We start from the raw sequence: 21,604 nt of genomic DNA, 5'->3' as shown, positions 1-21,604 counted from the left end.
CTAGAGCGAGAGTAGTTCTGTGCATGGAGATTAGTAGAGAAATTAAAGCCTTGCGCTCGTCTCTTATTAACATAAAGTCTTCGTTAGAGCATGCCCACAATCCAGCGTTCCACTACTTTACAAAAGAGCTGGGGAACCAGCTACTATCTCTAAATAAACTAGACCAGTTAATGAACAAGCCCAACGCGGCCAAAGAAGACTTTCATAAGGTTCTGGAAAATACCGCCGCAGAGTCATTTACACTTGTATTCGATAACAGGAAGGCCTTTGCTCAAATGGATTTGAGTATTTTCAAGGGCATAGAGCCAATGAAAGGCAGAGAAGCACAAGCACCGTCATACGCCAAACAGAGCCCAGGCGCAGGTAGTACTGATAAAACCCCACCAAGAGAACTGTTGAACGACCCTTTGCGATAGCCCTCCCCATAAGATCCTTAGATGTTGGGACGCTACTGCTTGCGTATTCTCTTAAATATATTAACTATCGTACGCGAAGCAATCCTTTTCTTCCACTGCTGCGTCCGCTCGTGTTTTTTCTTTCTTGCCTCGAGCGTGTGTTGCCGGTGGTTCTCTTCTCTGATAGCTTTAGTTTTCCGACGCCTACCTCGATCAATTTCGGCGTCCATCTCATCGGGACCTCTATGCAAGTAGTCGCTTACCAGTGCAAGTTCTCCATTCGGTGCTTTGGCTGTCAATATTTCTGGTGGAAGGTCCTCGCCGGTCCATGTTTCCACTTTGTTTGGATAGAGGACTTTCTCAAGTGAACTTGGATCGGTACACATCTTAGAACTCCTCCTAGGGGGTGTGTCAACTGGATTGTTGCCTTCTACAATGCTGCTAGCCGCAACAGTTGACGTCTTCTTTGTATTCTGCTGAGCTGAGGAGGGTAGGGAACTTAAGATCTCCTCGTCCTCATGTACAGATGCAATAACTTCGTGAGCTACAGCAGCCCCTCTTACAGATATGTCTGCTTTTTCGTACAGTAGCACGTATGCATCGGTTCCTGCTGAAACTTCTGCCTCAGATGCCCGCGTGACTATCGAGTCATCCACAAGGTACCAGACCCCCGAGGTGACATCTCGAACAAACGCGGTATAGTGGCCCGAATTCATGGTAGAACCGTGGTGATTTATCATTGCAACAAGCCGATGAGTCACAGTGGATGGGGCGCCAATATGTTTGTCAGGGTTGGCTAGCATGCTTGCCAACGAACCCCTCTGCTTACCGTGCTTCTTCTGTTTGCTATGCTTTGGAGCAAGAGGCTCAACTATATCCCGTGACAGACCTCGAGACATGTCAAGCTCCAGCGGACACGCACATGGCTGAGAGTTCTTCATTCCATAGCTGTCCCACCGCGAAATGCAGAAAAGGGCAATCGTTGGTGTATTACATATGTTCTGAACCATAGATATCTTTGTCTTCTGTCCACACTTTTCACATCGATATCCGTCCACCTCGCTGCCCCTAAAATACTTCTTCATCGCCCCATAGAGCGAGGTGTTCAGAGGAAGCTGGAGGGACCGTGTCAAAGAGTAGCTGATAGTATCCTTTTTGCATGTGCTGCAGGAAATTGTTGTTCGTTGTAGCTGCCCGAATAGCTGATCAATCGCTGTTGTGTCGCGATTTGGGGGAACGTACTCATCTGCCCTGGCTACTCGGATTTCTGCAGTGGAAATATTGTCCAGGATCAGCAGAAGAAGCTCATAAGCATCGCCCATTGAGTACGGAGACATGTGAAAGCGCGGCAGTTGGTTGATGATTTGCTTAGGATACATCGTCCCATACGACGCACCGGAGCTCCTGTGAGAGCTCCTGGCTGCATCACGGAGATCGTCAAGGGTGCTGAAAACAGCACGAGAAAGCTGATCCTTTGCGAGTAGTCCGCGATATTGCGTGCTGATAAGCAACTTCATTGCATGGACGCTAGCCTGTAACATCTGGATGCATGCATTAACATAGCATGTAACGCCATGGTTGTGCATTCCGACAACAAAGCATTTAGACAATTCCGCGGGTCCGAGAAGCGGTCCAGAAAGAGCATCACGCACCAGTTCGGGGGACGTGACATAACACGTGGGACGAGGAGCATCGGATGTCAGACACGTCGAGTCCTGGTCTGCGATGGTAATCTTAAAAAGGCCCTGGTCTGCTCCCAACGAAACTTCGTGCTGCCCAATAGCCTTCTCGATGAACTTGAGAGGCATTGGGACAAACCGTTGCGAAGATACAGCTGGGTCCTGTACGTGGAAGCCGGCAGAATGCATGGCAAGAATTACACGCGGTCCCTAAAAAATACATTTAAATCTCAGCTTCTTACTAAACTATGTTCAACTCCCGGATGTCGCGATACTGGGCGGGGCATTCTGATAAGATTATTCTTGCAAAATCCCGTGCATTCAAGGGTGGTTCGTCTGCTCGCTCCTTTGTTCGTAGAAGTTCTGATAAATTGACAAAATTAAAGTTATCAAATCTTCTCTGGAAAAGGACGTTATCAAACTCGCTGTAAGATGTGAAAGGCCCGATTCCGATGCCTAGTGCAATTATGGAAATGGAGAAGTTACTGGCGTCTATGATAGCCTGTGCATCTCGACCGATATCTGTGAGGTCTCCATCCGTGAGGATAATGAGAATCTGGTAGTCCTTATTTTTCACTGTGTCCTTGATTGTTTCATATATAACTGGGGCGATGGTGCTGCTCTCCGCTTCTGCGTTGGCTTCAATCCGTGAAAAGAACTCTGCAGTCATGACATCATAATGCTTTACAAGGTCATCGACAGAGATCTGCTCGGCGGTCAGCTTCTTTTTCATCCCGAAGGTGAGGAACTTGATCTCTGTTTCAGAGTCAAAGAGCTGTATGACCTCGATGAGCTTCTCTAGAGCGTATCTATAATCGTTTGGGATTACATTCCCATATATGTCCTTCGAGCTATGAAGGCTTGCGCCCCTTTTGGGGTCCTTCTGACCCCTACTAATGTTGGACCGGCTGAAATCAACAGCCACCACAAAGCGAGCACACTCTATTTTAGCATCTCTAACAGCGCTAATAAACTGCTCGTACGTATTATATCCCCCACTGTTAATTTTAAATGCCTTGGCAAGAGATGCAGAGGACCCCATTTTTTAATGGCTCTTGATTTAGATTTGGTTACAGAGAGACCGAGCTCGCTCTGGAACGCTTTTTGTGTGCAAGAGTGTACTCTCTTCGTGCAGCACGTACATTTCCCTTCTTGGCGGCTACTACAGAGTGGTCGGAAACTCCCGGTTCTGTGCGGCGCTGACTTTCCAAGGTAGACAATCGGAGAGTCTCTTCATTAATGCGAAAGTTTTGACGCTGTAATCCGGCGGCTGGTTCACCAATTGCATCTCTTTCCTGTATAAAGCTTGTGTATATATTCTCGAAGGGAAAGCGCAGACGTGGTATATTAAGCACCGCTGTAAGGACATAAAGCGCAAGACCTGCGGATGATACTAGCCGTACAACGGTAGAAACAGCTCCTGAACTGATGCTGAACTTGGTCACATCGTGGGCGTACTGTAAAAAGCAGTCGTGAGTCTCACTAGAGCACCCAAACTTACTGTGCAGGGACGTAGCACTCAGTACGTCCACATAGTCAGATTCCCACAAACCATACATGTAGCCATAGAATATTTCTTTATATCCCATTCCGGGAGTGATGCGAACCTGTGACTCGTAGGACCGCAGGCAAGGCTCATTGCCTTCGCAGCTTAGAAAAAGAAATCTCCGAATGCGACGGATTCGAAACCACTCGGCAACCCGCCCGAACAAAGCTATGAACGGTGCACAACCGTAAAGCCATATGGCCGTCAGGATCTTGTTCAGTGTCGTGTTTATCAGGAGTTCTGCACCGTATGAAAGGAGAACGACCAGAAGAGCAACACGCTTTACTGATACAGCATGTCTCCCGCTGGCTCCTAGCTTAATCAGCGTCTGTGCACATATGTGCAGTGCAAGATACCAAAGGATTCCACCGGGAGCAGCTCTTTCTAGCTTCCATAGCAGTTGCAATGGCCCTACTCTTTTCCAAGATGACTCTGAGGAGCCATCACCTCCTAATCCACTGCTAATGCTGCCTACTGCACTATTTATGTTAGATAGTGTTTTTGCCTGCTTCTTGGCCTGCTGCTCTATAGATTCCATTGCTAATCGCGTATTGACCATGATATCTCTGCTAGCTTCTTGGTTAGCCTCAATCACCTTTCTGCTCTCATCTACAGCCTCCGATAGATGCTGGAATTTCTCTGACAATGCATCTGTGTCATTGCTTACCGTTTCTAGCCTCTGGGAAATTGCACTCACGTTGTCTGTGAGTTGCTTGGCTCCTTCTCCAAGAACTTCAAGCTGGTCATTGATGGTGTCTAAACGAGAATAGAGAGTCGTGACGGAGTAGTCAACCTTGTGCAAGACCTGCTCTTGGAGCGATGCAGTATGCAGCATTAGGTCGTTGAGCTCTTTCTCGCCATCTTGCATGCTCAGACGAATCGCCATTAAAGAGCGTAGTATGTGGTCTTGATCTTCTCGGGCAGTAGTCTCAACGCGGGTAAGATTTTTGGATAGAGTGTCAAGCAGACGGACATACCCCTCAAGAATTTCATAACTGCCTTGGACGGTTCCGAGAACCGATGTTATCAAAGCAGACGCGTCCTTGGATGACCTAAGGAGGGTTTCTGCCGCCTCGGCTGACTGTCGCTGGAAGTCTTTCGCATCTAGATACATGCAAATATCAAAGACGCGCCCTAGCTGCTGTACAAACACCTGAAAGGCAGCACCAGAGTTCTGCTCACCAATCCTTTTGAGGCATTCTGCCATGGCCCGACTCACACTCTTTGCCTTAGATACCCCGAAGCTTCCCAAAATAGTGCCTTTCCAGCCAGTCACAGAGCAGTTTATTGGAGACATTCCTGCCATCTCGAGGTAGCAGTTTGTCAATCGCAGTGCAAGAATTCTTTGAATGGTCTCGCCTTCTGCTTCGTGGTCCGACTGGAGTAGGATTTTCTTGCACATGGGGACCATATCCTTGCTCACCTCTGCTATGCAGTTGTGCTCACTTGCGGCCGCAGCGATGTCCCCATATGCCTTTTGGCCTCGCAAATATATGTCAAGAAGAGCAGCCTGCTGGGCCACTGCAGAGAAGAGTAGTGTCCATATAAGCATATTGTTCCAAGACCCGACCCATGTGACGCTGTAAAGGTTACAGCTGGAGTCATCTATTTAGAATTGGAATTAGACTTTGAAATTCATCGCCCTCCGATCCATTCGTATGAGATATGATGATTGGGAGCGACCTATCTTGAGGACGACGGCCGCCCGTCTTACCTTGTGACGTTTGCCGTCTTACAATGCTCTGACCCTTTACTTAAGCTGCCGAGGCACTCGTGGTCGCTACTCTGTCTCAGCACGCAGGGTTGCCCATCCTACCGATTGGATTTGGGAGTACAAGCCAGCGAGATAAGGGTTTCTGATCGCTGCACTGTTGATCTTGCACTCAAGTGCCTCTCTGTAATCCACAGCTGGAACACACGACAAGACTACTAGCGCTACAATCAAACAGCGTAATTCGTAGTCGGCAGAACTCTCGCTTGAAAGTCCCTGGAGCATATAGGCCTTGCTCATAATAGTTGGCGGGCCGAGCTTGGCAGCTCCTGTCCGGTCTCTCCAAAGGGACGAAGGGACAGCTCCTCCAAGCCCCCTGGACGGGATGCAGTTGAATATGGCTGCTCTGAGAGCGTGAACAACACACTGAACATCGGCCTTGGATGGGCTGCTCAAGAGTGAGGCTGGTTCTGCTAGCACTATGACGAAGTGCGAGGAGGTCAAAGATATTGCATTGAGGACTGATTGAATACCATCACACTTATTGCCTGCAATTGGTTTGTTTTCGTAGGTAAAGATCCCCTTGATGGCGAGGCGGCCCTCTACATCTGGCAACAACGTCCATAAAGTGAGCTGGTCTACATATGTTTCTACCACATTAGCAGAAGAAAACTCAGATGCGAAAACAAGGGCAGGCTCGGGGGGTTCTCCTACCATTGCGGGAAATGTGTATATGAAAAAGGTCCCGCTTTCTTGCGTCCACTTACTACAACCAGAACAATCATCAGTACTAGCGTACTGATTTGCGCCGGTACTAATGTATTTCCTCACAGATTGGAGCTGGCTGATTACATTCGGTGAGATTGTAGAGCGGATCTCATGGAGTTGTCTTGCGAACTTAGCCGTGAATGATGCAGAACTTGATTTGTTGGGCTCATCAACAACAGATATAGATGCTGCTGCTTCGTCTGTGTTTTTTGCTAACAGATTCTTTCCCAGCTCATTTCTAAGGACAGAAAGTAACGGGATTCCCGACAATACTCTCTGGCCAGATGTACTCAGGGTTGCATTCTGGTACTTTTTGCGCATGGCCTCGCGCTCTTCTATGGTCGCCCCTTTATTTGCAGACACGTAAGACCCTTTGAAGATAGTCTCCGGAGGCCTGTTGAAAAACCTATACAGGAGGAATGGTACAATGAAGATAACCAGCGTGAGTAATGCAATCGCCAAAACAAGTACTCCCCACGCCATTTTTGGGTGGTTAAGCCCCGCTGGCTCGTTCACCCACGTCACCAATTGTTGCATAACGCTTGGAGAAAGCTCCAGGTCATGGTCATCTTTATCTGTCAATTTGAAGAGGTACTGGCCTTGGGCATTAATAACAACCGGTTTTGTTGTGCAATAATGTGTCCCGTTTTTGACAAAGTGTAGCTCTGCCACCTCGTCGAGTCCTTGCGCGCTACTAACGGTAGAGTAATCAACGTCCTCGGGATACTGTGAGATGTTGTACACTATAAGCTTGAAAAAGTCACAGTTCGGTAGAGAAGCAGCCGCGCGAGTGTCTGCAAACACTAGTCTGTTTCCGTACTTGTCTCCGGGTATGACCGAGACACTGAGTTGCCGATCTTTTCGTAGTATAGACGGGTTGAATATCACCGCGTTGACAGTAGTTTGCTCAGTGGGAGTGACAGAAAGGTTGCCAGTTGCAACCAATACTCCTGCTGAATACAGGCCCAGTTGGTAGTTGTGTGCATATATAGGGACCTGAAACGTGTACACACATGAGAGGTATGTACCAGCATTAGCTGATGTAGTGCTGGTATATGACTTAGTAGAGATATCACTCGGCAAAAGACCGATGTTGCTGCCAGTATATTGCAAACTGAATAGCAAGCACTTGGCCGAGTCTGTGCCGCTTCCACTGGGTGGTGAGGTAGTTGAAAATAAAGTGTTATACGTGATGGTGATATTACTACCCGCAGAAGCTGTACTTGTGTTGAGTTCAAGTTCTGGAAGTTTATCGCCGACAAGAACACTGTACATGCTTAGGTTTCCAAGATATAGCGTTTGAGTTCTGATATTGGTCGGATTAAACGCAACGATCCGGCCATTGCTGTAGGAGAGGGAGACAAGGTTCCTTCTCGACCGGGGAATAATCTTATCTGACTGTACCTGAAAGTCTGAGTCTTCTTCTGTTGTTTCTACGGTGGTAGGTGCTGTAATGGTCATCCACTCAATGGTGGAGGTCGTGGAGAGCACTGTGTCGGCTGTAACTGGTTGCGCGCTCGGAAGACGAGCAAACCTCACTTGACTTCTATCTTGATTGTCTATAATGGCCACGCTATCTAGCCCAAATCCCAGGGGGGATAATATATGAGGAGTGGACATGTTAACGATAGCTCCCAGTTTGACTACGTTTGTGGAATCGCTTAGATTGTACTCCAAAACGACAGCAGGAGATTGCCCAGAGTCTATTCCAACGAGGAAGGTGTTGTTGTACGTGAAGGTCATTGCTGGACCAACGGTTGACGTTCTGTCCCTTGGTTCCGGGCCAGGCGTCAACGGAGAAGCGTTGTCTTGAAAAACAGTGATTGAGCTCAGGGTCTTTGTCTTACCCTGAAGGCTACCATAGTCACCAGAGCTCAGAAATGTGTAGTATAACACCTGGCTTCCTCCAGAAAGAAACACTCGTCCGTTTTGAATGGCTGCTGTAGTAAATTGGTAATTCCTCATTATTTCTGTCAGTGGAGCGTCTGAGGGTATGTCGGGGACAAGGAGCAGAGGTGTGGTTTGACCCAGCCAGGTGCCATCCTTCTTTAGGACAAAGGCAAACGCGGTCCCAACGTTTGTGGCCGTAAAGATGAAGTTGTGCGTATAGCTACTGTTTGGACAAGTTACTATTGCCCCCAGGATGTATTCTTTTGTGCCTACCTTGTCCAGGGCGACACTCCCTTTATGACAGCTGTTTGCAGTGAATGACCCTATCTTTGTCCCGCTGGTGCTCCCACGAAATAGCATGTCTGTTGTCTTGGTCTTAACAGAGAATTGCTTAATCTTTTTATCCAATGTACTTTCGGTTATGTTTAATTCAAATATTCTAAAGCCAATCTGGGACCCACCATTGGTTTGGCCGAACATGATGATAAGAAACTCATCCGAGATGTCAACTGACATGACGGTCATCTCTCCTGGGAGAATTTCAGTTGGAAATAGGTCTGCTCCTGAGAGAACTTTAAAGTTGCTTGAAGACGTATCCTGGTCGAAGTAGACAGTGACCCTGTTGGCTGTGTAGCATGCTGCTATTCTCCCAGACGGAGAGATAGCGGTGCCATAGATGGGCAGCTCACTCACGTTTGCATACGTCTTTCCGTTGACTTCATACGTTTTAAAAGACGCGTACATACTACTGTAACTTTCGTCCGTGTCAAAGAACGACGTATTGTGGAGCAGAGGAAGATAGTCTATGTACCCATCAACCTTATTAGCAATGGGAATACTCACACTATCAATAGTGCAGGTGCTAGGTGAAGAGGCAGATGATGCAGTGTAGGGATATGTATAGACACAAGTAGACGACGAGATTACTTGAGAGGCAGGATCCGTATATCCTGGACAGGTTATAGACTTTGAACCACACGTTGGAGACTCCTGAGGAAGCATATCCGTATTTGTTCTTTCATAGACCACGAGGCTAATCGGCGTCTTCGCAGCAATGGGCGGGGAAACAAAAGAGTAGTTTGCTAGAGTAGAGCAGAGGAGCAAGAGCACCCTCATTTTAAAACTTATGCAGGATAAACATTAGATCCGAGGTTTTCATTCACAAGCCGGATTAGCTCGTGGTCCCCTTTTGTGATGGCAATATCAAGGGGACTGGGACCGTTTTCTCGCCAAACGTCGATCTCTAGAGCAATAACAGCCATAATGCAAGCCACGTTTCCTTCTTCAATTGCATACATAAGGGCGCTATATCCGCGCTTATCCAGGTGCCCAGCTTCATACTTGGCCAGGATCTCTGCACACTTTAAGTGTCCAAACTTACACGCATACATTAATGCCGTGCATCTCTCAGCATCTTCACAATTGGATTGCAACTCTGCTAATAGCGCCACGGCGTCCACATCGTTGCGAATGGTTAGCAGCATCAGGTCAGTCATCCCTCGAATTCGTGCCTCACGCCCCTGGAGTATCTCAAAACACTTATACTTATTGTGTTGCAGAGCTATATCTAGCGCAAGCTGACCGTCCCTATTTCGGATGAACGCTTCCGCGAAAAGATGAAATAAGCAATCTGCATGCCCCCTTGATGCAGCATACATCAACGCAGTCCAGCCTGTTTCGTTCTGGATACACGCCTCATGGGCTGCGAGTTTCTGCACGCATTCTGCATGACCGCTGCTTGCTGCCAGCATTAGGGCGGTTGTTCCTGTGTGTGTTTGCATCCCATGCTCCTCTGGGATAAGAGCTTCTATGATAGCCAGATGTCCTAGCGAAGCCGCCAGCATAAGTGCACTGAACCCATCACTGTTTTGTATTCCCCCTTCGTCATCAATCAGAAGCCTGACACATTCGACGTGATTGTTCACCGCGGCCTCCATCAGTGCTGTGACACCTTTTGGATTACGAAGGTTGCTCTCGTGGGAACGCAAGAGGGCAATAACGTCTTCATGCCCGTACCTGGCTGCTAGCATTAAGGCAGTGAGGCCTGTGTCTGTAGCCCGACCCAGCAGTTTAACACCTTCTGGAGCCCCTAAAATATGCTCACACGCATTACAGTTACCCATACTCGCGTTTGCTATAAGCTGGGTCACTCCAACTAAGTCCAACTCGTAAGGGATCAAAAGGGCTATCATGTCCCGGTCCCCTCTTTCACATGCTCGCAGCAGAGAGCTATATCCATCATCACTAAGAATACCCACTTCCGCCAGCAACAGCCGGGCAGCTTCAATGTGTCCTGCACAGACTGCCCATTGTAAGGCAGTTCCCCCGCCTGCAAGCAGCTTCCCTTCACATAGAGCTCCTAACTGCGAAATGTGCTTAGCAATTGCTGTTGTGTCCCCTGCCCGAGTGGCAATCATGAGCTCAGTGGGCTGTCTAACACGTTCCCGAGGTAGCAAAGGCTCTGAGCAGACTGGACGCCCATACTTCCGTGCAGATGCACCAAGGGAAGTCATATATTCTGTCTTCCTCATGGATACCACGGTACTAAGCACTTCTTTTATATCCATTTTCCCCTTCTCGAAATAATAGTCAATAATTGTATCAAAGCAGAGTCGCCTCTCTAGTGCTATTGCTGTGCGAATAATTGACTGCTTTGAGGACTCATGAAGGTGCTCTTCACTATCCAACAGGAGCATCATACATGCCAGATGGTTCTGCCTTAGGGCCAGCATCAACGCCGTATCTCCCGCATCTGTCTTTCTTCCTGCCTCGATGTCCATCAAGAGCTCAACACATGCAGCGTTCCCGGCGGCTGCGGCGTACATCAAAGCAGTTGCGCCTATTTCATCTGTCATTCCTGCTTGATTGATATAATACCGAACCTGGTCAACGCTTCCCGCACTGGCACCAATCATCAAATTGGTAACAGGAGTGGATTTATCCTCTAGCCGTCCTAATAGCCGCGTTCCCTCGGCAAAGCCCATTCTCATGGCAATTAGAAGGGCAGTTGTTCCCTTAGTATCTGATGATCCTGACAACGCTCCCGTAAATGGTAGCGACTTATGCGTTGTTAGTTGAGCCTCCATCAGAAGTATCTCTGCGCACTCCAGATGGCCATTCGTCACTGCGATCATGAGGGCTGTCTGACCTTTTCTGTCTTGAATTCCTGCTTCGTGCTGAACCAGTAGTTTCACTGCACCGATGTCGTTCTGTGCAGCAGCGTGCATCAGCGCAGTCCACCCGTGTCTGTTTCGAAGCCTGTGCTCATACTGGCAGAGACGATCGAGACACGACGAATGGCCGCCCTTGGTGGCCAGAATAAGTGCAGTTTCTCCGTCTCTATTTTCAAGCCGGGCCTCTGCAAAGAGAAGCCAGATGCAAGCGGCGTTCCCAAAGGCGGCTGCATACATGAGTGCCGTCCAGCCAGCTTGACTACGCAGCTTGAGCTCATAGTCTACCAGAACTTGGACGCATGCAATATGACCCTGTTGTGCAGCATACATCAGCGCTGTTACTCCCGTAATAGTTTGTTTGCGCACATCTCGGAGGTTTTGGACGACAAATTCTATATCTCCCTTGTAAGAGTGCCACATCAAGCTAGTAACATTGCTACTGTACTTTTCTACAGGATAAAGGATGTCTGCACAAGGTCCAGCATTCGCTGCCATGGCATGGGTAAGTGCAGTGTTTCTGCCCTTCACACCGATATTTCCCTCGTGCAGAAGTAACTCGCAACACTGTAGGTGGTTGTTCTTGGCTGCAAGCATTAAGGCAGTCCAACCATCAGTGGTGATTTGGCCCTGCTGCTCGAGGTACTGCTTGACTCTTTGCGTGTCTCCTGCCTCTGCTGCAAGCATCAGGTCTGTCTTGTTCTTACATACAGACTTGGGGTTTCTTAGTCCGCTTCCGAGCGCAATACTATGCTTTGCCGCGTGTGCCTCTAGGGTCTGATAGAACTCCTCACTTTCGCTTTGCATCAAAGACCTAAGTACAAGACGGCAACCTTCCTCTGTCATTGCTTCATGTTCTAGAAGAATAGTGAAGCCTTCCAAATAGTGTTGCTCAAGTGCTATAATGATGGCCAACTTTCCTTCGACACTAGAGATGCCTGCTTCCAGCTCAGCTAGCTTCTTAACACACTCTATGTTCTCAAAGCGAATAGCAGAAATCAGGGCCGTTTCACCCTCTAGATTGGTGATACGTGCCTCACAAAGCATCAGAATGTTAACACAAGAGAGCTTCTCGTGGAGGACAGCATGCATCAGTGCTGTCATCCCTGCCGCATCCTTCATACCACTTTCAAGGGTAAGAAGTAGATGAACGCAGACCTCGGAGCCGGTTGTAGCCGCCAGCATAAGGGCTGTTTGCCCGATGGAGCTGGTCAGACCGCCCTCTGCCTCTTTAAGAAGTCCTACACACCCCGCATGCCCATGTTCTGCAGCATACATGAGGGCGGTTTTGCCTGCTGCATCTCGTAAACCGTGTTCACACTCCAGGAGCAAAGCAACACAATCTGAATGGCCGTACATGGCTGCCAACATCATGGCTGTTTGGCCCTGAGCGTTAGATACACCTGCTTGCATAATGTATTGTTGAACTGCAAATGCTTTTCCAACTGCCGCAGCCAAGATAAGCTCTGTGTCTCCCTCTACCATGTTATACCGTTGTCCTCGCGACTCTGACCGTAAAACTCCGGGGGAGGGTGGGGAGGCACACGATGCCGTGATAGATTGAAACTGAGAAAGGGCTTGCTTCACCTGGGGTAGCAAGCAAAGATTTTCGCTAGAAATACGATCAGATGCATGTTTTCGAAGACACATTCGCACCATTATTCTAAGATCCTCCGAGTAGTGATCCATCTTCGTGGTGATCACATCATCTATAGGGTCTGCTAGTGCCGTAACTGATTGAAGCGTACACAGCTCAAGAAGTATGCAGCCCAGTGACCATATATCTGAACTAGGTGTAAATCCGTAACCGCCGTCTGGCCCACGAGGCGCTCTCTTATCTTCAAAGAGCTCAGGTGGCAGAGAGGAAGTAACACGCATCGGAAGACTGTGACTAAGAGAACAAGGGCTTAGGTCACCAAGTTTTAGCCTTCCAGCATTGGTAAATAACACACTCGAAGGTCTAAGACGTATAAGCACTTTTCTTTCTGTCTGCTTGTACAGTCTATGCAGGTCGCGGAGTCCATAGGCCATCTGCGATAGGACCTCCCAGACAAATGGCTCTGGAGCAGAAGTGCCACCTTTTCGATGCTGCTTGATAAGATCCTCGAGAGAGCCGCCCGTACAATACTCTGACTCCAAATATAAGTAATTAAGCGCGCTATCACGAAAAATGCTATACACATTAACCAAATAATCGCTATTTCCGTCTAATAAAACGTTCAGCTCTGTCTCAATGGCGATTGCTTCATCGGTAAAGAAGGCACCTAAGTCAATCTCCTTGACTACTACCTGCCGTCCATCGCTTGTTCGTTCTGCAACATACGTTCTCCCTAGCGCTCCTTGACCCAAGATAGACGGCACTGTGTACCTCTGGGAAGCGCTGTCTGATAACATTTAATGTTGGACCATGGGAATTTGCCCTTGTCACATTCACTTTAACTCAGGCATCCGCAGCACAGTAGGTACACCTGAAAACAACCTGATGCGCTTACTTCTATCAGTTCAAATCGAGGTGGCCGGATTCTAATGAGATTCCAGCAAGAGAGTGTAATTGTGCGCTCCGAGGTCATCGGTGAGTAACTGTGAATTAAAACTAGTGGCCATAGGTACCGGTCCCAGCAATTCAATCCTTGAGACTTCAGAGGTTGAACCTGCCATGGCATCGGGCACCGCGATGGCACGCTGAAAGTTATCTTCGTTTGGCTCCAGCCTTCGTGTCACATGTGCAGCGATCTTCGGTTGTGTAGTGGTGGGCACAAGTTCGCGCTGGACTTGCGGTGACGAGGACAGTGCGCTGCCTGTCTCACTCATGTCAATTCCAGCAAACATCACACGGCTCCGGCTTCGAGGCTTCTTGGTTTGCCTAGACGTGTTGTCTATAGTCACCTGCTTTCGGGTTAACAGCTTTGTTTGCTTTCCCCGACCAGCATCCATCCGCACAGTTGCCCCGGAAAAGATTGGTGACTCATCTTTGGTGATGTCAATAACGGATTCTGTGAGCGCTTCCTCTATGTTGTTTATGTCGTCTATCTTGACCGGAACTAGTTGAGGCAAGATACAGTCACTGCGATAGTCTGAGTGACTTGTGCTTCGTTCAGCAAGATAGCACGTGCTTCCGATGAGGACATTCTTGTCTAGAATGCTCTTAGCAAAAAACTGTGTGTGCGTGCTTTGGCCAATGAGGCCACTTGTGCCGAGGACGCTGGATGCAGTCGCCACTTTTCCTTGAGACACACACCCTCCCTGAGATTCCTGGAGGGTTGGCTTCATTTGAATGGCATCGCCGTCCTCAAACAGTGCAGACGATATAATGGGAATGAATTCGTGTCGTTGAGTCAGCGTCTTGGCCATTCGTTGGTCCTGCTCGGGTGTATTAACTGGAGCATATTGATTGTAAATTTCTGTCGCGTCCAAGAGACGCGGTGTGATTGTCTTCCTCAGATGTGCCAGAATTTGTGGCTGTTCCTGAGGCTCCAGCTCAGTAAACTCAGAATAAACTGGCACGGCATGATTATTCGAAGGTTTTGTGGGCTTGTTCATGGGGCGCAGCTTGTTGCGGTACAGTTGCTCTAGGGACTTCTGGGCATCTTCGAGAGCATCGACAGATGGCGTCGTGGCTCGTTCAACAGCGCTCTTCTTACTGCGTCTCTTTGTTTTCTTAATGTCTGGTTGAACCGGTGACAATCCGCCACCAGATGAAGATACCATATCATTGGTATTGACAGAATGCTCCCTTTGACGGTGTCCATCGCCCCAACTTGCAAATAATAAGTGAGACTCATCATACGTAAGAGGATTTGTCTGTGACTGAGAAGATTCCTGATCTTTTCTAGCGGGACATGTCACAGGCTGTGGATATAGGGGTGTAGCATGCACATTGACATCCATGTAGACATCTTGCGGATCGCGAGGCCTTGGAACGCGAGATCTGTGTGCATGTATGTCAACATTTGGGACAACTTGTTTTTCCTGCTGACGTTTGAATTCTCTTGGCGAGACAGACTTGGGACCAAGAGAAAGCCCCAAAGCACTGTGCTCATCTGAAACGAGGAATTGCTTTGTAAGATGACAGTGAACATCGTGTGTTAAAGGCGGAGTGATGCCCTTACTTGCAAGCACTACACTCTCTGCCTCTGGAGTCGGTGAAAGGTCTGCGTCCTGTGTGATGAGAGGTTTAACTGCGTCAACTGTGCCCCAGAATTGCTGGGGATTCCATGCATGTTGCGACATGAGGCGTAGCTCCTCCTGTTGTGAGGTGGTGAGGTGGGTGGTAGCTGATGTTGGCTGCTGTATCTGGGACTCCTGCTGTGTGTCCATAACTGCTGTCTTCTGCGCGTCTAATCTGTCACAGGTGAGCTGATTACGCTCGCTTTGAAGTTTATGTTGGTACTTCAGGGTGATAGCATCTCTGTCAGCCTCCAACTGACGAATCCGGTCTTCAAGCTCTTCTAATGTACTGGTAGGGGATCTATTGGATTTGTCTGTCTTTCCCCTTTTGTGTTGCGGGCTTCTGAGCCGTTTTGGACTCATCGTTTTGAACTGCAGAAACTGCGGAGTCACGATAGGAACTGTGGATACCGAGAGTGCAAGATTCGTTTCCTCAATAGGGGGCGCACGTATTGCCTCAGGAACTGCAGGGGGCGCAGAGCTGAGTCGCGGCTTCTCCTGGTAGCGTGCATGCACTAGCTTAGGTATAGCACCAGGCCGCGCAGTCACTAGGCGGAGGAGATCGGTCAGTTCGTTGCCAAGCTCAGTATGTCTGGTGTCTCTATTCAGTTCTGTCTGAAACGGGGCTAAGGGCATACCATCGCTGAACCTACGGCTGCTGGAGGGCAAAGGCTGGTAGCTCTTGAATTTGGGTCGTGTGAGCTCCATGAACGAGACAGGAGCCTGGTGGGGTTCTGAAAGAGCTGATCCCTGCTCGAACGCGGTCCAGCTCATGCAGAGCTTGAGCGGTGTAAGTACTGATATTTACTAGGTAATTACCGTTTCTTCTTACTCTTTGAACTCTTGCGACTTCCCTGTTTGCTATTCTTCCGGGACTTTTTACCCTGTGGAGGAGGAGGAGCTTCCTCAACAGGCGGTGGAGGTGGGTCGTTCAATATGTCATCCTCCTCTGCCTCATAGTCACGCGGAAAGTATAAGGGCATAAGCTCCTGAAGAATATGGGTCTCCCTGTCAGTTGCACAACAGATTATGAAGAGATCGACCCTATCTCTTACATCCTGCCGATCTAGCCAAGACCGGAGAACAGAGAGCATGACGTGAATGCTGCCAACTAACGGATAGTACTCCGTTCCAGCACGGGGATACGGAACCCCAGCAAGAATGGGCGTGGCGATGGTCCGCAGCTCTTCGGACAGAGCTATGTAAAGAGTTCTTTCATAGCAAGACTTTAATGCTGCCGCGTCCTCTGTCTTTGGAGTGAGCGTGTGCAGCAAGAACATAGGATAAAGGAGCCCTGTCTCCTCATCGGGGTCATCGGCGCCTACGTTGTATGCCCGGGTCAAGCACGCTTCTCCGGTACGCAATGTGGCTCCCACTCGCTTCAACTCCGTGTGAAGCTGCGGTCCTGCCTTAGCATGAACCAAAGCGTTCACCTCGCTTCCATCTGCGCCCGAGAGGGAGGGGGACACCGGGACTATATAGGCCTCGGTCCGTAGAGCCGTCAGATCGCCCTGAACCACGCAGATGCGCTTATTTATTTCGTTGTTGGGCTTTGGAATGTTAACAAGTGAGCCCAGGTTGGCCGTCTTGGCATATGAGTGCATCGGTTGGTAGAGGGGCGGCAGCTTCGCTGCCCTGGTAAGTGCTTTGACGGCTTCGGACCAAAGCACATTTCCCGAATCCATTAGGGTGCGCCGTAAAAGAATAGGGAGGTTATCCCAGTGGCTGAACTTCTTTTCAGGCAGTTCGTCCATTTGAATCTGCTGCTGCTGTTGCTCTGCTTGTGCATTTGCAAAGGCCTGATTGACCTCCACCTCCATAGAGTAGTCCACCCCCGCGCTGGGCTGAGCCGGGGGCGCCTCCCTTTGTGGGGATTGAGCGACCGCCTCCGAGGCTGCGGATTCTGTCATTTTGCCAAGCACCAGTTACGCATCGTAAAATGGAATATGTGACAACGCATAGTGGAAAGGTGGAAAATTAAAAGTCGATGTCGACAACATCCAGGAATCTCGAGGCCTGCCCCTACACATCTGTCTTCTATTCGTACCTGGGGATAGCCTGCGGTCTTGCGTTTTCGTGTCTTGGAAGCGCATATGGCACCGCGAAATCTGGGAAAGGAGTTGTGGCCTCTGGGGTCATGAAGCCCAGCGCAGCCATGAAGAATACTCTTCCGGTCATCATGGCAGGTATCCTTGGGATTTATGGGCTCATCAACGCTATAGTCACCAATACAAGCCTCAGCAGTCTTGGGACTGAGGTTCCTCTCTTCCGCAGCTTTGCTCACCTTGCAGCCGGGCTCTGCACGGGTCTGTCTGCGCTTGCAGCTGGGATAGCCATTGGGGTGACTGGTAACGCTGGTGTCCGTGCTGTGGCGCGAAAGCCCAAGCTCTTTGTTGTCATGCTCTTGACCCTCGTCTTTGGCGAGGCTCTGGCCCTCTATGGTCTTATCATTGCCCTAATTCTCAACTTCAGCGGCAGCAATGGTGGGAACATTTGCGTGCAGCAGTGATGTTGGCGCCTACCGATCAGCGACTGAAGGTATCGGTTTCAGATAATTAAGGAGTGATCGAGTGAACTATGAACAGCATGACACGGATGAGTTTACACCTTTGCTAGGCCTCGGCATGCAAGGCTGCCCTTAGATAGTACGAGCCTAGTACGCTGTCATGAATGGATTTGCGTTTTCTTCCAACAGGTCGCGATAGAGCTCCACCATCTTGTTGATGTCACGGAGAATGTAATTGACGCGACGGATCTCATCGAGAGGGACCCAGACCTTGTAAGACTCGCGCCCTTTGACGTTTGCAACCAGTATTGTCACCTGACTCGCCACGTTCTGAGATGGGATAGCTTGGATGATTTGGGACGCCGGGATCGTCGCGACGTTCTTCCCATTATCAGGCTCTGTCAGCGTTATTTCCAGCTTATCATAGTTAATATTAAGGTCTGTAGGAACCTTCACTCCGATGCCATTGCGGAATGTCACAACGTATGTCAGAAGTTTCGCTTCGTCGTAGTCTGGCTTGGCATAGGTAGTCTTTGTGTCTAAGGATACTAGCTTTCCGATCCTTACGAACGGGGGGAGAGCGGCGCCACCCAACACGGTCATTATTTTTTAGTTTGTTCCTTTAATTTAACCCATAGCTGCTCTCCATACCGGTTTTTACAGCGCCATTTCACGGCAGAGACGGCCTAGAGAGCCACCAAGAGACTTTTCCCCTGTTTTTTCTGACTTTCGTGGCGCCGGAGATGCTCATTCTGTATTTAATGGGCAGAGTCAGTCTGCACTGGTGCCTGCAGACACCGTTGTTTCCCACAAAAGTATTTCAGCCCCGATGACTCTCTCTGCCCTAGCGGAGGCCAACGACTTTACAGCTGTGGCGACAGAATTGAGTGCAAGCTCCTTGCCAAGTTCCTTGCCAAGCACCGAGACTACTCTCATGCAGCTGCGGTTTCGCATTTCAAGCAGGCCGGCCCCACTTCCTCTTAGATCTATTTCGCCACTGTCCTCATCGTCATCGGGTATCTTCTTGCCTTCGTCTCTAGGCGCCCCTGCGGTAGACCTTCAAGCAAATTCATTGTCCCTTTCTGCGTCTGCCCTTGCTATGCCTACCACCTATGATGGCAAAGATGTCAGGTTATCTCAGCTAGCGAGGAATTCTCTTTCTCTTTCTGCTAACGATGTAGGTACCGACACCGCTGTTATTACAACTTCTCTGCTCAGCAACAACACTGCGGACTCATCTGGCCAACGGTGCCAACAAGACTGTCAAGAAGACGTTCCCGAAACAGCCTTGCGAACACGCTCTCCCTTCTTGCGCTCTCCATCCGCCGCCTCATCTTCTGACAATAGATCCAGATGCATCTTGTCGGATGATGAAAACATTTTGGTAATATCCCCCATTTGTGCGCACTTCGCTTGTGAGCCCAGGGCCACTCCAGGTATGCATGTCTCCTTTGGACACGTTATCAAGGGGAGGATATGCTCTCTTTATTTTACATATTGGAAGGCGTGGTACGTTTCTAGAAAAGATAGAGTGTCGGTACTCCAGAGTTCCATAAAGAAAAGGTTGATGGGCGAGGCACTCTCATCTGTCAAGCTAGCTTATGCAAAGAATATCTGCAATAAGATGCTTCTTCACTGGGCATGGTTTACCCTACGGCAGAGATACACTAGTGCGTACCGTTTCAGAACATGTAAAGCGTTGCATGAGGCTTTCCTTCTTCGGAAGAGTTTTAAGAGCTTTCAATCCAAGGCTTTGCTGATAAGTACACTGAGTATGCAGGCCTCCTTGCACTACCGAACGATAGTGATGCGGCGATGCCTCTGCCACGGGCTGATCTTTGCTTATCGTGAACTGGTGGGAGCGTGTGCACAGGCAGCGCTGCACCATTGTTCGCTCTTGCGTAGGGTATCACTTCGCAGTATGTGCTGCAAGACCAGACATCTCTCAGCCTGCGAGAACTCCTGCGTATCTCTCCGGGCCACCTATCTAGTTACAACATCCTTTTACTCTATAATAAAGATTCACGCGGCAATTCGCAACCTTGCTCATCGTAGATCTCTAGCGTTAACACAGAGGGCTCTAGACTGCTGGCAATATGTCTTTTTTAGGCGTCTTCGTGTGTATGCGAGCTATGATGCTGTTTCCTCCATCGTCACTAAGCGCTCATTACTCTTGGCATTTACTATGTGGCATGAACAACTGAGAATATCAGTAGCCTTCCGCAGATGGCGAAAGCTATGCACAGCCCGGTTTCTTATCAGAAGGTATTCTGGGACGAGCAGATTTAGTTGCCTAAGTGATGATGAGGCAGGCTACAATTGTACATATAGAGGCATTCATCCACGGGTTGAGACGATATTTAGAGGTGCGTTCGAGTACTTACGTGACAGAGCCCGCCTTCTGCTGATAAAAGAAAAGCTTGTTGTTATAATACTTAAGAGGAGGGTTTTTGAGAGGATTGTGCTGGCGTATTGCAAACGGGAGACGTCTATTAATTGGAAGGGTCAAGAGGATGCAGCTACTCATGAATTGGACAAGCTAGATGTTAAAGGTGTGCCGGAGAGTAATAGTCTTTGCACAGACACACCTAAGTTAATCTTTTTAGATGCTCATAGGTATAAAGCTAAGAACAAGCAAGATGCTACAATGGAATCTGGAGCCCTCTACGCTGAGATTGGAGTCCAGGTCCTCCCAGTTGATTTTCATGCCCAACCATGTCAGCCACCCTTGGTGATGAGCAGATCATGTGGAGGGTTCTATAGCATGTGTAAAGAAGACACAGCAAACAGAAGAGATTCCTCTACCCAGGTGGAACTGTCACACACTCATGTGGACGTACAGAAATTGAATACGGTGCTTACTCATTCACCAACAACAGTGCGGCAGATTATTAACAAATATAGGCGTCAACCGATCAATGAGCAGCCGTCCCCTGCAGAGCCAGTCACCGAGAATGCACCTGTTCAAAGTGAAGACTCCGACGAAACCTATTGCGTTACAAAAATCGTTTCGCCGCTTGTCCGAAGTCCTCAGCGGAGCCAGAGTCCCAAGCAGCTACCAATCTTGAGGCAAGTACATCGGGTGAGATCAGCACAGCAACTGCGAACTCAATTTATCATAGAAAGACATAGTACAACAGGGAAGCGAGGTAGCGAGGCTGGCGCAGGGTCTTCTAGCGTGGAGGAGATATCGTCTGTTGTGTACGAGAATCAAGTTACGCTTGAAGTAGCTTCTCCCAGACACCCAAATGATGTTTCTGTATATTCAGAGACAGCTTCACCGTTTCACTTTGCGCGAGAACAGTCTACCAGGCCAGTCACTGCTGATTTTTCCGAGCAACTACCACCGATGCAAATGCCAGACACGCCCAGCGACTTCAACAAAGAATGCGAAGGTATTCTAATAGAAGGCCCAGAAGGATCGCTGAGTTCATCGGCACCTCCACCTGTGCCTCTTTCCCCGGAGGACCTTACGTCAGATATGTTCGCTGGTATGCAGATCATCTCATTTAGTACAGGCCAGCTGAATGAGTCTGTAATCGCACTTCCGGTAGAACGTCAAGAGAATGCTGTAGTAACTCTGAGCACGGAGCAGAGGGACTCCAGACTGACTGCATCGCACCCGCTGCCATCGACCGGGGTGAGATCTTATAAAATGCTTGATGCTCGGTACCATCTTGTCTCTAGTTTTACGGAGGCAATCAAGAAGCATGAAGAAGCATCTAGATACGACCCTACCAACTTACTCCTCTGATTGAGGCAGGCTGCTTGG

At 49.0% G+C, this 21,604-nt stretch overlaps 11 protein-coding genes across 11 annotated transcripts; 3 read left to right on the top strand and 8 right to left on the bottom strand.

The window, feature by feature from the left end:
• Window positions 1-23: 23 nt before the first annotated feature.
• On the top strand, window positions 24-416 carry GL50803_005532 (uncharacterized protein; the record flags this gene model as incomplete). Its single annotated transcript, XM_038046168.1, has 1 exon — window positions 24-416. The coding sequence occupies one exon, from the start codon at window positions 24-26 to the stop codon at window positions 414-416; it is 393 nt and encodes a 130-aa protein (XP_037902390.1).
• A 32-nt stretch (window positions 417-448) lies between these two features.
• On the bottom strand, window positions 449-2,263 carry GL50803_005533 (Ubiquitin carboxyl-terminal hydrolase; the record flags this gene model as incomplete). Its single annotated transcript, XM_001708451.1, has 1 exon — window positions 449-2,263. The coding sequence occupies one exon, from the start codon at window positions 2,261-2,263 to the stop codon at window positions 449-451; it is 1,815 nt and encodes a 604-aa protein (XP_001708503.1).
• Window positions 2,264-2,315: 52 nt separating this feature from the next.
• On the bottom strand, window positions 2,316-3,116 carry GL50803_005534 (Phospholipid-binding copine family protein; the record flags this gene model as incomplete). The annotated part of the gene is made up of 1 exon (XM_001708452.1): window positions 2,316-3,116. One exon carries the CDS (start codon window positions 3,114-3,116, stop codon window positions 2,316-2,318), a length of 801 nt encoding a protein of 266 aa, XP_001708504.1.
• Window positions 3,117-3,144: 28 nt separating this feature from the next.
• Window positions 3,145-5,172, bottom strand: GL50803_005536 (uncharacterized protein; the record flags this gene model as incomplete). The annotated part of the gene is made up of 1 exon (XM_038046169.1): window positions 3,145-5,172. The coding sequence occupies one exon, from the start codon at window positions 5,170-5,172 to the stop codon at window positions 3,145-3,147; it is 2,028 nt and encodes a 675-aa protein (XP_037902389.1).
• A 228-nt stretch (window positions 5,173-5,400) lies between these two features.
• Window positions 5,401-9,105, bottom strand: GL50803_00112489 (uncharacterized protein; the record flags this gene model as incomplete). The annotated part of the gene is made up of 1 exon (XM_001708453.1): window positions 5,401-9,105. The coding sequence occupies one exon, from the start codon at window positions 9,103-9,105 to the stop codon at window positions 5,401-5,403; it is 3,705 nt and encodes a 1,234-aa protein (XP_001708505.1).
• Window positions 9,106-9,113: 8 nt separating this feature from the next.
• On the bottom strand, window positions 9,114-13,553 carry GL50803_008556 (Kinase, NEK; the record flags this gene model as incomplete). Its single annotated transcript, XM_001708454.1, has 1 exon — window positions 9,114-13,553. One exon carries the CDS (start codon window positions 13,551-13,553, stop codon window positions 9,114-9,116), a length of 4,440 nt encoding a protein of 1,479 aa, XP_001708506.1.
• A 129-nt stretch (window positions 13,554-13,682) lies between these two features.
• On the bottom strand, window positions 13,683-16,100 carry GL50803_008557 (uncharacterized protein; the record flags this gene model as incomplete). Its single annotated transcript, XM_001708455.1, has 1 exon — window positions 13,683-16,100. One exon carries the CDS (start codon window positions 16,098-16,100, stop codon window positions 13,683-13,685), a length of 2,418 nt encoding a protein of 805 aa, XP_001708507.1.
• Window positions 16,101-16,141: 41 nt separating this feature from the next.
• Window positions 16,142-17,236, bottom strand: GL50803_0014730 (Macro domain-containing protein; the record flags this gene model as incomplete). Its single annotated transcript, XM_001708456.1, has 1 exon — window positions 16,142-17,236. One exon carries the CDS (start codon window positions 17,234-17,236, stop codon window positions 16,142-16,144), a length of 1,095 nt encoding a protein of 364 aa, XP_001708508.1.
• Window positions 17,237-17,313: 77 nt separating this feature from the next.
• GL50803_008559 (Vacuolar ATP synthase 16 kDa proteolipid subunit) lies at window positions 17,314-17,835 on the top strand (the record flags this gene model as incomplete). The annotated part of the gene is made up of 1 exon (XM_001708457.1): window positions 17,314-17,835. One exon carries the CDS (start codon window positions 17,314-17,316, stop codon window positions 17,833-17,835), a length of 522 nt encoding a protein of 173 aa, XP_001708509.1.
• A 144-nt stretch (window positions 17,836-17,979) lies between these two features.
• Window positions 17,980-18,435, bottom strand: GL50803_008560 (uncharacterized protein; the record flags this gene model as incomplete). The annotated part of the gene is made up of 1 exon (XM_001708459.1): window positions 17,980-18,435. One exon carries the CDS (start codon window positions 18,433-18,435, stop codon window positions 17,980-17,982), a length of 456 nt encoding a protein of 151 aa, XP_001708511.1.
• A 226-nt stretch (window positions 18,436-18,661) lies between these two features.
• GL50803_0014731 (uncharacterized protein) lies at window positions 18,662-21,586 on the top strand (the record flags this gene model as incomplete). Its single annotated transcript, XM_038045787.1, has 1 exon — window positions 18,662-21,586. The coding sequence occupies one exon, from the start codon at window positions 18,662-18,664 to the stop codon at window positions 21,584-21,586; it is 2,925 nt and encodes a 974-aa protein (XP_037902388.1).
• Window positions 21,587-21,604: the final 18 nt, after the last annotated feature.

Source organism: Giardia intestinalis, chromosome 5 (assembly GCF_000002435.2).
Source record: "Giardia intestinalis strain WB C6 chromosome 5, whole genome shotgun sequence".
NCBI lineage: Eukaryota > Fornicata > Diplomonadida > Hexamitidae > Giardia > Giardia duodenalis.
This window is presented reverse-complemented; position numbering and strand designations above follow the sequence as displayed.